At 36.5% G+C, this 17,014-nt stretch overlaps 1 protein-coding gene across 6 annotated transcripts in view; it reads left to right on the forward strand.

Annotated features, from left to right (window-relative positions):
- The window catches only part of kcnab2b (potassium voltage-gated channel subfamily A regulatory beta subunit 2b), a 69,225-nt gene that overhangs the window by 44,584 nt on the left and 7,627 nt on the right, over positions 1-17,014 (forward strand). For 5 of the 6 annotated variants that reach the window (XM_084100002.1, XM_084100003.1, XM_084100001.1 and 2 more), the window contains 8 exons: positions 2,579-2,622; positions 2,779-2,816; positions 3,400-3,479; positions 5,076-5,120; positions 8,094-8,138; positions 9,440-9,483; positions 9,714-9,800; positions 16,714-16,799. In XM_084100002.1, the coding sequence (XP_083956128.1) occupies positions 2,579-2,622; positions 2,779-2,816; positions 3,400-3,479; positions 5,076-5,120; positions 8,094-8,138; positions 9,440-9,483; positions 9,714-9,800; positions 16,714-16,799 (469 nt within the window). Of the gene's footprint in view, positions 1-2,578; positions 2,623-2,778; positions 2,817-3,399; positions 3,480-5,075; positions 5,121-8,093; positions 8,139-9,439; positions 9,484-9,713; positions 9,801-14,443; positions 14,489-16,713; positions 16,800-17,014 lie in introns of all 6 variants that reach the window. The other variant, XM_084100004.1, reaches the window with a different exon arrangement.

Below are 17,014 nucleotides of genomic sequence, written 5' to 3' on the forward strand. Positions count from 1 at the left end.
ATTAGCAAAGAGATCCCCAAAATGGGGTTCGTGAACTCCCTGTTGGTCAAAGGGGTTCGGCTGACAAAGTCTGTGAATCTCTGTATTAGCACGTTATTAATTTAAGATTATTGGCATATTTTGGTGCTCCAGACCACTTAAATACGATTATCCCAAATGATGTATGAATATATTTTTGAATTTGTCATTTAACCACCAAAACATTCTCTCCAATGATTATGTTCTACAGTTTGCTGTGTTCCATAATTAAAGAGGGCTAAAGATGTGCTTGACTATCTCTCTGTTCTCTGGTTGCAGCCAAAGTTGTCTAGCACCAGTGCATGCTAGTGTTAAAGCATTGTTCAGCACTTACACAACTATACTGTCAGAGAGGTGCCTGTGCCCTGTTAGATGGAACGATCAATTATTAGCAATTATTGCAGGGCTTTGCGCATCAGTTTGAGCCCCATCAACAGGTGGCCAGTTCACCTTCACATGCTGGTCAATGGATCTCCCTTTCTGTAACTCTATATCTCCATCAAAGCAGTTAAAAATTCATCACTGGTTTTCAGGACCTCCATGCTCACTGATAATTTGATTTGAGTAGATAAGTTCCCCGCTGATGTTCTGTTCAAAGCCACTTAAAGGTGAAATTGATGACAGTCTGTACAGGTAATGGATACACTGTACGTACATCTACTATAGGCCTTTATTCAGAGTCTGCACTCAAGAACAAGTGCATTCTGGTTATATATTTCAAAACACCAGCAACAGTATGTAAAATATTGATTTATGGTTGTTAAATCATAATAATTAATTGTAAAACAAGCAGTTCCAAGCGCTCATGTTTACTGTACATGTAAAATTGCTTATTTTCTGTAAATGTGTAAAGTTTTGTTGGCATTAGGTGATTTCTTTGCCTATTTTTAGATGTCACTTTACTGCTACCCTCATAAAAACTAGTCCATAAATCTATGTTATGCAGTTCATCTCAGATGCACTGAAAAAATGAAGGAAAAAACAAACAGATTTTCCGATTTAAAAAAATAAGATCTGCTAAACTTTGTTTCTCTTCCAAACTTAATTTCTTTACTTTCAATATATGTAATTCTCTCAAATTTACTGATTGGTTCACATAACTGTAGTTCCTAGCATGTTTGCATGGGACTTAATGTGGGAAATTATTATTTTTTGTGTTTTTGAGCAAGATGTGAAAAGAGGGAGATTTTATAATGTTTAATGTTCAATTATGTGGACGGGTACATAAGTCTTTGTGGCTAAGGAGCAGACTTAGCATTTAGCATGCTAATACATGCTATTGCACACTAGTATGCTGTGTTCACGCCATGTCGTAATTACCATAATTACAAGATGACAACCTGTGACGTTCTACTCGGAGCCGTTTACATTCTCAGACTCAGAATTATGTGTTTTTTATGGCAACTATCAATAACTAAATTAATCTGCAGGGGTCAGGTGGTACAGCGGGTCAGGTGGTACAGCGGGTCAGGTGGCACAAGTCGGAGCTCTCAGAAAATTCAGAGGTTACAAGTTGTTATTACGAGATCTACGCTTTTTACAAGTCCGAAGTCCAACATGGCATGAATGCACCTACAGTTTATTAGCAAGCTAGTATCTTATAATTCAGTAATGTTACAAAAATATATATATAAAATTGAATGAATTGAATCCAATCAGGGAACCAAATAAAATCACTTTGAGACTGCTTAATTTGGTTACTTCAAAATAATTTGGTTACTTCAAGGTGTTGAAGTTAAGTGAACTGATTACGTTTGTGTTACTTAATTGACTCATGTGAAACCGACGTACATGATTAAATCATGTAAATCCAACACACTTTTTTTTTCAGTTAATAACTTGTGTGACTATGTACAGTTGGAATGTCTCTCAAGGATAAATTCAATATAGATTTCTTCTGTGATATGTTGTGCCTTTTCATAAGATGTGCTGTCCTCATCTAAAAGTTATATCTTCTTCTTCTTAGAAACGGTAAAAAGGTCCTTTAAAGAAACCTCTTCATTTTGTGCCAGTCATAATTTGCATCTCATCCTTTAAATAAGAATCAACTCACTGATTTGCTGTAATTATGAAGGCAGTCTGTGTCCTTGACTGTTTGATCTTATAGTAAGTGCTCAGCATATAGTAACTTTGGCTCTTTGCAAACTCAAAGGATATCAAACAAAAGACCCAGGTGGTTGTCTGATTGGTTGATCTGGTTGAAGGTACAGTAGTGCTGTATCCAAATTGGATTTCGTTCTCTCACAATACTCTCTACATGTGAGTGGGGGTAACAAATAAAGACTGCTACTGTACATATGCAGCCTTTGACCCATGTTACACATAATTGGTATAGACATAAAATGAGTTATTAAATGAGATTTATTCATAACTGTGCTGCTGACCACAGGGCACACATGCAGTATTCATCCGTAGACCATGAAGAAATGCTTACTGAAGCACATTAATTTATATACCACACTTAAACATGTTATCATTGATTTATGTTTATCTTCATGATGATTGCATCTGATTTTACCATGTTATCTAGAATATTTGATGGGGTTCTTTCTGTGTTTAGGAACCTTGGGAAATCTGGATTACGGGTATCATGTCTAGGGCTGGGTGAGTAAAACATGCTATAGGCTAAGTGGACTATCACTGTTTGCCTCTTGTAAATATAAGAAATGTAAATTAGTTTAGGATTAACTGAGCAGCACTGTTACTGTATACAATACTGCATGTGTCAGATCTGACAGTACCTGTACATTCTCTCTTCAGGCACCTGGGTGACATTTGGTGGTCAAATCACAGATGAGGTAGGATTTTCATGGATTGGTAAAAAAGAAAAGAAAAAAAAAATATCACAAATTACTGGTTAATATGGTTTTAAGCATAGTAGCACTTTTTCAGCAAAGCATAAAAAACACTGCAAACACTTTGCACTTTTTTCACTATGCAGTTTATAAAATAAAACTAATTTTAGCTAGACATTTTTAGTCTGGATTGAATTCAGTGTGCGGTTAGCAATTTTATTGTTTGTTTGAAATTACATAAAGTACCAACATTTTTTTATAGTATTAAGTACCATTTTTATACATTTGTGTCCTGTTTTATGGTAGGTGTTAATATAAAAAGTATCATCCAGCGAAACAGTGCTTAGTCCACCTTCAGGGCCACAATGAACAGCCTTGCAGAATGCTTGAAGTGTAGCTTTAATCAACATGTGCTATACAGTAACTAAATAGAAGCAGATAATTATAATTTCTTCAAATAAATGTCATTTGAGTTTTGTACTGCTGAAGACAACATAAAGCTATAATGCCTTTTCAGCGGTTCATTTTCTCTCTGTCATTCTCTCTCTCTCTCTCTCTCTCTCTCTCTCTCTCTCTCTACTCTCAGATAGCTGAGCAGCTGATGACGCTGGCGTACGAAAACGGGATCAATCTGTTTGACACAGCTGAGGTGTATGCGGCAGGGAAGTGAGTGCTCTACTGATTTCCCATCATTCACTGCTGCACTCCTCATCAAAGATAGGGATTTATGCTCATATATGGGGAGATTAGTAAAGTATTAAGTCTAATTTTAGCAGTATTATCATCTTTTATAGGACTGTATAGACCTACTTCTCACAGATGTGATGGGTCTAACATGCTTTTCAGGAAACCCAATCACTGTTTGCTATTAAAATCTTTTTATTTTATTTTATTTGACACCAAGGTACAACTTGAATCTTGAATTTTGGAATGTATGTATGTATGTATGTATGTATCATGTATATATACGTATATGTAAGTGTGTGTGTATAATATATATATCATGTTAATAACATTGAACATTGTGGTTACAATTTATTTTACAGACGGGCACTTTCAGTGCACTTACCCACAAAAGTACTGAGTAATGTAAGCTAACAGCATTGGTTTAGGGTTAGTACCTAGTTATTACCCAGTTAGTGTCATTACTGCAATAAGAAAAAATGACTGTAACATAAAGTGCTATACCAACAATGTTTTATAAGTTGTTGACTTGCTATATATTACACTAACATTTACACTTATAACATTTCAACTGCTGTTTAATGTACACTTTAGGTATCTATGTTTAAGACAACCTAGTGAAAGAAATTAGTGGTTGGTCAGCAGATTTCACTCGTGCAAGAAGAGAAAAAAGATGGAAAGGTGAATAGCCAAAACCTGCTAGCTTGCAGTAAATTTAGCAGTGGCGTCTTTATTTTCTGCAATGCCGTGGAAAAATAACGTCAGGGAATTGCTGATAAAGTTGAGAGGGAATAGCCTGACTCAGTGGAAATCCACTCAACGATACAAAATGGCACTTTAATGAAGCAGACTTTGAGAGTGTTAAAGGACATAACTTTATATATTTCGTCTGTGTGTGTGGGGGGTCGTTTGTCACATTTTCCATCCGTGTTTCATGCCATGTCAAGCTGGCCATGAGGCTGTGGCTCAGTGCGTTGATAGTTCATGCAGAATAATCAAGAGAGTGTTGTAAAAACTTCAGCACAGACAAACAATATCCTTTATCACTCATACACATACACTCACCGCCTTTCTGTGGATTTACTCATCTAGACTACTAGTTAATACTGTATAAAAGGAAGACTAGTTTGTGAGTTTGTCTAAGGATATCTGCTGCTCTTTTGAGTCCACGTTAGTTACAGTAGCGCTTCATTTGTTACAAGCTGTCACAAGGATTCACATTTTCGCATTGGGATGATGAGGCCTGATGGGAGAACCATTCATGAAGAACACATTGGTCCTGAGGGCAAAAATGTAACATCTGTCATTAAACGCACTCCCTTCCTTCCGCTCTTCCCCTTTTTTTAAAAATCTGCTCACATAAAACAAAAAACATGAAGCATTTTGCCTGTGTTTACTTTGTGAGTTCCTTTCATATTGCTGTAAAGTGAATGCTTCATTAGCTTAATTCTCCAGAAGCTGAGAACAGGGAATCCCCCAGTGTAGAGGACGCTTTTGCTCACCGGCTGTGGTGTAAGTGAGAAGGAGAAGGTTTAGGACAAAATAATAGCATGATAATTGCTTCTCACTTTCTTACAGGGCTGAAATGGTTCTCGGCAGTGTCATCAAGAAGAAAGGATGGAGGTAAACATATTGATTTGCTGTATTCAAAACATTCTCAAACTCTCATTTGATGCGATCTGCCCATGCGGTTTTCTCCTCAGACTGTCAGAGTAACTGCTGACATCCTCTCAATGGGAAGATGCTTGCTTATACCCTGCAGCTCCTGTTAGTTTGTGAATGACTAATGTGGAATTTGCAGTTAAGGGGACATCAGCTTTTATTCATCCTACCATTCCCTGTATGCGAGCACTGAGGCGAAAAGCCGCTTCCCCTAGGGAAAGATGTCTAAATTTGGACACAATTTTTGCCCTTTTTAGAAACATGGCATGACTGCAGTTTCAAGTATCTGAATATTTAAGCGTGAATATTCTTCTACTTTTTTACATTTTATTTATTCATTTAGCAGACACTGTTATCCAAAGCGACTTACAAATGAGAACAATAGAAGCAGTAGGAGAACAGTAGAGAACAGTAGGACAACAATATGCAAGTGCTATGACCCCTCTAAGTTTAATCTCAGTTATTTTTATTTTTTTTAATAAATAGAATAGAAGAGAAAGTGTTAGTATTACTGGATCAAGTGCTGCCGAAAAAGATGCGTCTTCATCCATTTCTTGAAAATGGCTACGGACTCAGCAGCTCTGGTTGAGTTAGGCAGATCATTCCACCTGCAGGGAACAGTCAAGGTAAAGGTCAGAGAAAGAGATTTTGTGCCTCTTTGAGATGGCACCACAAGACGACGTTCGCTTGCAGAGTGCAAGTTTCTGGATGGCACATAAGTCTGAAGTAATGAGTTTAGGTAAAAGGGAACAGAGCCAATGGTTGTTCTGTAGGCAAACGTCAGTGACTTGAATTTGATGCGAGCGGCAACTGGCGACCAGTGCAATTTTGTGAGGAGAGGAGTGACGTGTGCCTTCTTTGGCTGATTAAAGACCACTCTAGCTGCAGCATTTTAGGTCAGTTGCAGAGGTTTGACAGTGCAAGCTGGAAGATCAACCAGGAGGGCATTACAATAGTCCAGTCTGATAGAACAAGCGCTTGGACAAGGAGTTGTGTAGCATGCTCTGATAGGAAGGGCCTGATCCTCCTAATGTTGTACAAGGCCAATCTGCAGGACTGGGCAGTTCTAGCAATGTGGTCTGTGAAGTTCAATTTATCATCAGTTACAACTCCCAAGGTTCCTGGCTGACCTTAATGGAGTTAAGGATGACAAGCCTAGCTGAATGATGAAGTTGTGATGAAGTATTGGGTTGGCCGGAACCACAAGCAGCTCTGTCTTCGCAAGGTTTAGTTGAAGGTGGTGGTCCTTCATCCAGCCAGAAATGTCTGTCAGGCAGGACCGTCGGATCATCAGGCTGGAATGAGAGGTAAAGTTCTGTCTCATCAGCGTAGCAGTGATAGGAAAAGCCATGTTTCTGAATCACAGATCCTAGTGATGTCATGTAGATGGAGAAAAGAAGTGGTCCAAGCACTGAGCCTTGAGGCACTCCAGTAGCTAGATGTTGGGTATTAGACACCTCACCCCCTCACGACACCCTAAAGGACCTACCTGAGAGGTAAGACTTTAACCATTGGAGTGCTGTTCTCGAGATGTCCTTCATCTTTAGGATTGACAGGAGGATCTGGTGGTTAACTGTGTCAAACTGTGTGTGTTAGCTGGTAAAATGTGTGTGTCAGTTTGTGGATTGGTAAATTGGCCGCTGATGGTGGTTGTTTTATCTATGAAAAATGTGGCAAAATCGTCAGCTGTTAGGGTTGGTGGAGGAGGAGGATGGTTGAGAAGAGAGGAGAAGGTTTTCAAAAGGATGCGAGAATCAGAAGAATTGTTAATTTTGTTGTGATAGTAAGTCATTTTAGCAGTAGAGATATTAGCAGAGAAGAGGAGTGATTGATAAAGACCAAGGTCAGTAGGATCTTTCGATTTGCGCCACTTCCTCTCTGCACCCCTGAGTTTAGAACGATGTTCGCGGAGAACATCAGATAACCAGGGTGCAGAGGGTGTGGCGCGGGCTGGCCTGGAGGAAAGGGGGCAGAAGTTGTCCAAGCAGGATGTTAAAGTGGAGAAAAGAGTATCAGCTGTACTGTTAGTATCTAGTGTTGAGAGCTGATCAGGTGGAGGAAGTGTGGATGAGACAGAAGAGGATAGGTGAGAGGGTGAGAGTGAGCGTAGGTTTCACTGAAAGGTGACCTGTGGAGGAGTGCGAGTTGTGTTCTGAGGCAGGGTGAGGATGAGAGTGAGGAGGAGGTGATCTGAGGTGTGCAGTGGAGTGACCAGTATATGTTAAGTGGAGCAGTAACGCATGTAAATAAGGTCCAATTGGTTACCTGATTTGTGAGTAGCTGCAGTAGATACTCGTTTTAGGTCGAATGAGGCAAGCAGAGTGTGGAAATCAGCAGCCTGAGGTTTTTCTAGGTGGATGTTGAAGTCTCCAAGAACTATGAGAGGAGTACCATCCTCAGGGAAGGATGAGAGTAGCACATAAAGCTCCTCCAAGAAACTGCCAAGCTGACCTTCTACAAATGCCTCTTATTGAGACCATCTTCTGCAGAGAATTAACATTTGTTTTTGTTATTGTTGGTGAATTTACAATTTATGTACTTTTTTAACAGAATAAGATAAATTATAAATTATTATATTTATTCTAAAATAAGAATGCTATTTTAGGGTTTTCATAACAAAATTTGAATAGTATAATATAATAATCAGTATATTTTGGAATTAATTCAATTGAATTTAATTCTAATAATAACAGCAACAATAAGAATAATAATTTTATTATTAAATTATTTTTTTTTATGTGTTGAATGCTCTTGTTCTTATATATAATTCAAATATAATGGAACTTCCTGGTCTTTTCATGCGTCTTTTCATACAGACTACAGTGTAATTTCCTGAAGCCAAAACTGACACCGTTTACACATCAATCATCATGATGTCTGGCCCGTCCTTGCCTTTGTTTCGCTTTCAACCACTTTGTCTCCTGTGTTTCATAGACGTTCCAGTTTGGTCATCACCACTAAGATATACTGGGGTGGAAAGTAAGTGCTGTGCTTACAGTATGTGTGTGTGTGTCAGAAAGAGGTTAATGATGATTTATACCTTCCCCTGACTGTGAGAACAACAGGGCAATCTGGTTAATGATAGTCTCTTTCATACGAGTGCGAGTGAAGCTGCGTGTGGGGTATAGTAAGGGAAGTCCTGCAGACCCTCACTGGAGAACGATCTAGGTCGAATCCCCCCTCTGAGCTGTGCTCTTTCACTCAGGGCAAATTAAAGGCCAAAGCCGAGCACTGATGTGAGGTCACCATCAAACATTAATGGGTTTAAATTGGCACTGTGCTCACATTTTGATAGTAATTAGGCTCACGTACAGAATCAGTGGCCGTATTAAATATGACCTTTGGTAAATTTACCTGAGGAAGATCACTGATTATTGTGTGCAACATTGCACGTCAACACCTTGCATTCAATTATAAGAAAGGGCTGGGTTTAAGCAGACTAAATGATTGCAGAAGTCTGGCATACATCACCTTTGAGTATGTCATATGTTTTTTTTATTTTTTTTTAAGTAAACATCTGTACAGATGAATCGTTAACAAGATCAATGACAAAAACTTAGGTAATAGATGGGGTGTTTTTACATTTCATGCTGACTTTAAAAACACATTCAGTAAGCAACTTTAATAATACTTAAAGTCTACACACCCCTGTTTAAACAGCTGGTTTTGTGATGTAAAAAATGAGATTTGGACTTAATCAGAGTCACTTCAGGTAAAGACAGGTGTGTAATATTACACATGAGCTTGATGAATAGTTAATTCTCAACACAGCCAAATACCCAATTATAAAAGAGGGTGCGGACTTATGCAGTTAGCTATTTCAATGTGTTTTTCTCTGAAATGTCACTTTGGTTTTCAGTGGCATTGGTTGTAACCACAAAATCACAAAACCAGCTATTTTAACAGGGGTGTGTAGACTTTTTACTGTATAACCACTGGGTGAACGTGATTTCACCAAGTACATGTTCCTGGAACAACATTCCAATCAACCAATCAGATTTGAGGGATAAGTTTACAGTTTGTCAAGTTTAGGCTTACAACCAGGGTTAGGTGTTTTTACATCAGTGTTAATCATATTATTTCCCTCTGATTTTAGGGATAACATATGGGTAGGGTTAGGTTAGGGGTAGGGATATGGTAAGGACAACATTTTCAGACAGGAATGTTGTTCCAGGGTCAAAAAAATATGATGATCCAGGAACATGTCGTACATGACAAAATCACAGTGACCATATTCACTGGATGTACTTAAATATGCAACATCTTTGTATGTTTTTCAGAGCAGAAACAGAGAGAGGCTTGTCCAGAAAACACATAATAGAGGGTAAGTCGTGTTAGAAATTATTGCATCTTATATCCTGAGGTCAAATAGTTTTGGGCCTGAAATTTGGTCAAACAATGCCATGTTTCAAGCCCTTAAAGTTCTTCATTCCTTAAGGATTTGTACAGTACTAATTTAAAGCTGCAGTGCATCATTTGTATGCCAGTAGCAGCACCAAATGGAAAGATGTAGAACACAGTTTTTAACAGTACTTTTGTTTTTCTGACCTTCAGGTCTAAGGGCATCACTGGAGAGACTTCAGTTAGAGTATGTGGACGTAGTGTTTGCTAACAGACCCGACCCCAACACGCCAATGGAAGGTAGGTGTGCTTGATGAGATCCTGGGCTTGATGAGTTTTTCTGTCTTTGACTACCAGCAATGGAATGGCTCACTTAACTGCTTTGCACTGAAGCATGGGACTATATAAGACCAGTCGCACAGCTCTCAACTCACAAAATAGAGATCAAACACATTGAGACCAATGGCGGAGAATTTCTAAAAATGGTCTAATCATCCCATTCATTTTGAAATAAACTACACCATCACACAGAATAATTGATTGTCTATTAGAACACTGAGCAGTGAATGGAGCATGTTGTCTAAGTGTGCTGTCAACAGGGCCGGATCTAGGCAACAGGGCTGGATCTAGGGCTGAGCCCTCCCAAATGTCTGCCTTGCCCATGCCCATCCAATCAGAATTTAGGCACAGATAGTGTTAATCTTTTACACTAATCTTTTATGATTTGTGCATTTATTAAAAACAATATGAGGGGGGCTGTGTGTTGAGAAGTTTGACGAAGCACTGTAGAATACTCTAACCAATAATAATAATATTTAATTATTATTACTATAATGATTTAAAAAAAAAAAAAGAAAACACCTGAAAAGTGCAGTATATATAATTTTTATTAATTGAAAGTAACAGTGCGGCACGTTATAAACTCATAAGGCGACTTCAGTTTAATGTATCCTCATCAATATGTAACTGCATATTTACTGGCTGATTTTAAAGTGTCATTTAGCCGCCCGCTCCTAAAAAAGATTACTTGAGTAGTTGAAATATGCTAGAAAACCTTGCTTTGAGAACGTACATAGACGGAACAAGAACATAATGTAGGTGTATAGTATATACTGTATAAGTTTATAATGTATAATTCAGTCAGGGCCGTTACAACCATAGGCACCCCCCCCCCCCCCCCACCTCATTTTTTTTAAAAATGGCTCACATCCCCAACTCCAATATTTGATATTCTTAATGCTGCTCTGCTGCACTCCATTACGCAATGCTCTGTTTGTTGTTAGGATGACAAACATTTTAAAAAGCTAGATTGTTTGGCTGGTCTGCCTCAATGGTCTAACAGTGCTCGTCAATGTCAAAATGATGGCCAATCAGATCAAAGAAGCGTGGCTTACTGTTCATTAAAGATGAGTGCAAATTCCAATGCAACACTTTAGTTTTTACAATGAAAGAGTGCGTGGTAAGATGCAAGTAGCTAAATATTTAATATTTGACAACTGTTTTACAATAGATATGTTCATAGACTGACAATAATGTGAACTACTAAAAAAAATTATGGAATTTCGCAAATTTTAATTGAAAATATGCTATTATTTACATGATCCATGTCATTCATAACTGAATGTGACGAGAAAAGAAACGTTTCGCATTTTTGACATTAGGCATACAAATAAGAGTGAATGTGTGCATATTTTTAAATAAAATATTATTTGCAAAGAGTTTAAATGGATTACTTCTCAACAAGGCTACAATTAGACAGACCTTCTTTTACCGTTCTTTTTTCTTTTTCTTAATTCCCTTACATCCCTTTTAATCCTTTAATTATTTAATTTCTTTAAATAAGAAGACCAGTAAACCCCCCCTTCCCCCCTTTGGTCCCCCCCCAATATTCAAGATGTTGCCTGCGTCTGAAATCGCATACTCTCTTAAGTAATTATGTATTTTTAATAAGTAATTACTTCTCGACTGCTAAAAAATGTTCTATGTAGTATGAATGTGTGTAGTATGAATGTAATCTGGATCTACTACATTCGCCATGTTGTCATTATCACGTGAACTACCAGCGTCAGTTGTCGCTTCAATGTCATTCATAAATCTTCTTTGTGGCCTCATGGGATAGTAAAGTGTCCATCGAATGCACTGAAGAAGTAGGTCATCCGTGTACTTTTTGCCTTCTCTTTTCTGAGTACAAAGAATTCGGACATACTTCTTTTGTCACATACTGTTTTACGCCTACTATAGTAGGGAAGTGTGCGATTTCGGATGCAGCCTAGTTACGGCCTTGAGTTCAGTTGAAACCTCTTGGCTTGCTGTTAATGGTGTTAAACTGAATGTACCAGGCAAACTGTCTGCTTAATAACAGCACTAAAATAATGATGCACTGTTTATCTTTCAATCGGTTAAGGGCCAGTCACACAGAACTCGTTTTTGTGGTTAAAAATGTGAGACGCAGGTCAGTGAAGCGAATAACAAAAAAGATACTTTTTTATGTCTAAAGTTGCATATATTTTTTTTAAGTTTAACTTGTATTGTTTACATTTTTGAGTGGCATGTCATGCCTGAGACGCTGCAAAGGTATGGATGCGAGTTCATCGGTTAAACTTATCTATCTAGCGCGTTTATATTGAAAGTAGCATAGTGGAATGGAAAAAGTATCTGTGTAAACCAGCCACATTAAAGATCTATCTATATATCTTTTTACCACTAAAAAGCCCACCCAGGATATATGCCAGCCCACCCTTCCTTAGCTGCCAAGAACCGGGCCTGGCTGTCAAGATGATTCAAGTTTGCATCACAGCAGTTGCATCCATTATGCAGTTAATGGTTGAGTGAAGTTATTTAATCAAGTAAGAGTGCATGGTCTTGCTTTTGAGAGTTTTACAAAAGCATTAAATGGACTAGTACATGTACATCTCAGATCTTTCATAATAGAAAGGGGTATAGAGCTAAACAACCAAAGCAGCATGACTTAAAAGATCTTAGGTTACTTAAATAGCATATTCACAGCACTATAGCATGGTGATTCTATCAGACTCTATAAATAACCAGTATGATTTTGTCACCTCAATCCCGATTGGCTGTTAATTCTCTTCTCATAAACATGGTGGGATAATACTGGTTCAATACATGTTAAGCTCGGTCGACGACATTTTTGGGTAATAATTTTCATCAAAAAGAAGTGACGCATACAAAGGGTTGAATTGAGACGCATAAAAAACTCCCCAAAATGATGATTAAAACAACTTAAACAATACAGTTTTAAGAAGGAATTTATCTAAGTGCTCTTATAATAGTGCTGTCAAATCAATTAATCGCGATTAATCGCATCTAACATAAAAGTTTGTGTTTATATAATATAATATAATATAATGTTATATATATTATGTATGTATAAATATGTGTGTGTATGTATATGTGTGTATAGACATACAGACCCTTTCCAAAAAATTTGAATATCATGGAAAAGTTTATTTATTTCCATAATTCCATTCAAAACGTTAAGCTTCCATAGATTATAGATTCAGGGCCCACAACTTAAACGATTTCAAGTATTTAGTTGTTTATTTGTACATAATTTGGGCTTCCAGCTCATAAAACGAAAACAGGATTTCAAAAAATTTGAATATTACATGAAATCACACAGTAATTACACAGTGATACCACTTCATTTTCCAGCAGGATTTGCACCTGCCCACACTGCCAAAATAACCAAAACCTGGTTCAATGACCATGGTATCACTGTGTAATTTTTTGAAATCCTGTTTTCGTGGGTTTTATGAGCTGGAAGCCCACATTATGTTAAACAACTAAATACTTGAAATCGTTTAAGTTGTGGGCCCTGAATCTATAATCTATGGAAGTTTAACGTTTCGAATGGAATTATGGAAATAAATATACTTTTCCATGATATTCTAATTTTTTGGAAAGGGTCTGTATATGAAATATATATATATATATATATATATATATATATATATATATATATATATATATATATATATATATATATATATATATATATATATATATATATATATATATATATTAGGGCTGTCAAAAGATTAATTGCGATTTATCACATCCAAAATAAAAGTTTGTGTTTAAATAATATATGTGTGTGTACTGTGTATAATTATTTTGTATATATAAATACACACACATGCATGTATATATTTAAGAAATATTTGCATACATATACTGTATATATTTATATATAATTTATATTATATATAAATATAATTTTTTTATATATAAATAACACATTTTTCTTAAATATATACATGCATGTGTGTGTATTTCTAGATACAAATTTAATTATACACAGTACACTCACATATATTATTTAAACACAAACTTTTATTTTGGATGTGATTAATCGCAATTAATCTTTTGACAGCCCTAAAATATATATACATACATACACACATATATTATGTAAACACAAACTTAATGTTAGAGGCGGTTAATCGCAATTAATCGATTTGACAGCACTAAGCAAAATCATCTGCTTTTAAACCCTCCAAAAATCGGCCCCATTCACTTCCATTGTAACTTCCTTACTGTAACCTCCTTTTTATTTTAAGGACAATGGAGGACAAGTCGAAATGAAACTTTGTACTAATCAACATCTTACAAATGCTGTTAATTGAGCTTAACTTAATACTGTGACGATGCCATGCTGTAGAGCTGTGAGGGGTATGTGGATAGAATGATCAGTGGCAGAGACTGAGCCTGATGCTTCTGAGGTCATGGTCATTTAGACATGAATGCTCGTGCTTGTGCACACACACACCTCGTGACTTCAAGCGTGGTCCCATAACGCTGGGATTTGTCAGAATCCCCCCTGGTCCAGTTCTGCTGCTTTTTTTCCTTCAGAGATTTCATTCCATTTGCTGCTTGGTAAACCTCTTTTCACAGTCTTTTGTTTGTTTGTTTATCACCAGGAGATCCATTTAACACTTCAAAATCAAGAACATTCATCATAGAAGGTACATGGTACCCTCAGTGAGAGTTTTGACCTCCTGTCTCCAAAAGCATTTTATGGCTTTGATTTGTGATAGTTTGCCCTCTTTTCCTGGTGTGAGAAACCTGACCGTGTCCATAAAATGCTGAAGATTTCTAGAATTCCCTATAAAAACCTGGTATGCCGTAGAATGATTGATTTCTTTGACTCTCCTGTCCATCTTGCAAGTGAAATTTGGAGAAGGTCATTGCATCTTACTGACCCGTGATTATTGTTTTTCCTTTTTTTAATTCAGACCTTTTTGTTGGATGTTTACCATGCATTTTCATTCCATTTTAAAATCTTCTCCATTATTATTTTTTCTTAGAAATTAATTTATGTCGGTGCTAAGGCTTCGCTTGTTTTTTGTTTTTTAAATAAATAATAATAAATACATACTGTCAGACATGAAAAAATACCTGCTTCTGCTTATACTAACCTCTAGCCTAATGTTCAGATTTTCCTAAAACCAATGAAAAATATTTTTTGCAAGATGATTGCCTGCAGTGTCCTCAGCTTCCCTGCATGTAAATATTTTATTACTGCAAGTATAGCTGCTCTATATTTTGCATGTGTCTGTCTTTGTTTTCTGTCTTTTTTGATATTTTCTCTGTTTGTCTATTAATTGTTGATGGTGATATTATTCACAAATCTTGAAAAAGATAAAAGCTGCTCAGCAGAACCCAGTTTAAACTGGTAAATTGGAGATATGCTACCATGTGAATACACTGTAAAAAAAATCTGTAGAAATTATAGTATTACTGGCAGCTACTTGCCAGTAACTTACTGTAGATTTAAATTGATGTTATTTACTGGCAACAGTTTGTTCAAAGTTAAATGAACATTAAACATTAACAAGTCTTTATCTTTACAGAATAAAACTAAAATAACAGCCTCATGCAAAGCATTCTGGGAACCAAAATCTGAAGGAAAAAAAACAGAAAAAGGTTGATGAAGATTTCTGGTTCCCAGAATGCTTTGCATAAGATTGTTATTTTATAGTTTTATTATGTAAAGACAAATACTTGTTAATGTTTAATGTTCATTTAACTTTGAACAAACTGTTGCCAGTAAATAACATCAATTTAAATCTACAGTAAGTTACTGGCAAACAGCTGCATAACTACAGCAATTTTTTTACAGTGTACGTTAGTCTAGATTGTTAGTACAGAATGGAAAATTGTTTGATTTACGAGAGGTTTGTGAATGCTGTCTTTTCCTGCCTGCAGTGTTTGCTTTTTACTTAATAAATAATAGTAATACATATTTGGATGATTTACCATAGCATAAAATTACCTATTTGAATATTTATTTATTTTATTTATTTAAATTTATGTTAATATGTGGGAATTTCCTGTGGTGTGGCCAAATCATTAACTTTGAAATACAGAAAAGCGTCACAATAAACAATGTGAATAGAAACACTTTGCATATATTGTCATCTAATGTGGGTCTATTTTCGAAAAATAACTGGTCATACATTTACACTGCTTTGAAAATTAAAAAAATATATACTTTTAAAAGAAAAGAAAAAAGAAACTTCATAGACAAACAGTAGGCCACATTTTTGGAATCCTTGAAAATGTTGCTAATCAATTTTTCAAGGTTCTAATTTTGTAGAATGGAGACTATTATACCCCTGCTACTTTTACGTAAATGAATGGAACTACTTCAATGTTTAATGTAATGACCCGTGGTGTGACACCTCCATAATACTTGGCAGCTTGATTTCATACAGTTTTTTGTATCCATGGTGTCTGGTTCCTTTCTCATAATAGGGTATGTTAATGCAGCAGTGTATAATAATATGACATGTAGTAGATTGTAGGCTGGACCATGGAAAATTGCTCCTCTGCTAAATGTCAATGAAATGCAGCCTTGTGGAGTCGTACTCTGATTTATTTTCCACCCACTAAGAAGCTCTTTGAGTAGAATTACTATAACATGCATAACCTTCGGGCCTTTTTTAATGCCCTGTCACTTTGTATAAAGAAAATATGATAAATGGCCTTTGTTGCTCTTAGCTTTCTTCAGAAGCTACTTCTGCTCCACTTCCATTACTTTACCGTTATATCCAACCTTGTTTTTTAATGGCTAGGTGCATTGCAGTCATTTGACTCTCTCTCATCCCGACCGCATCTGATTTTGTTCCTCGGTCCCTCAAGGTCTGAGTGTTATCTGGACTCTGATTGTTAATATTTTGATTGGCAGAGACGGTTCGAGCAATGACCCATGTGATTAACCAGGGAATGGCCATGTATTGGGGTACTTCCCGCTGGAGCTCCATGGAGATTATGGTGGGTTTGAAAACAGTGAATTTTTTCTAGCATTAAAAATAAAACACTTTCAGTTTTCATGAAAATACATACAAGTATTCATGTTGTTTCAGCATCTCATTTGCTGTCATTGAAGTGTTTTTTAGATAAGCATTATGTTGGCAAGCATTCATCGTGCTTTAATTGAAAAATTCATATAATTCGACCACTACATACTTACCTACAAACTTAACTAC

Source organism: Abramis brama (genome assembly GCF_963993115.1).
Source record: "Abramis brama genome assembly, chromosome: 22".
Lineage (NCBI taxonomy): Eukaryota > Metazoa > Chordata > Actinopteri > Cypriniformes > Leuciscidae > Abramis > Abramis brama.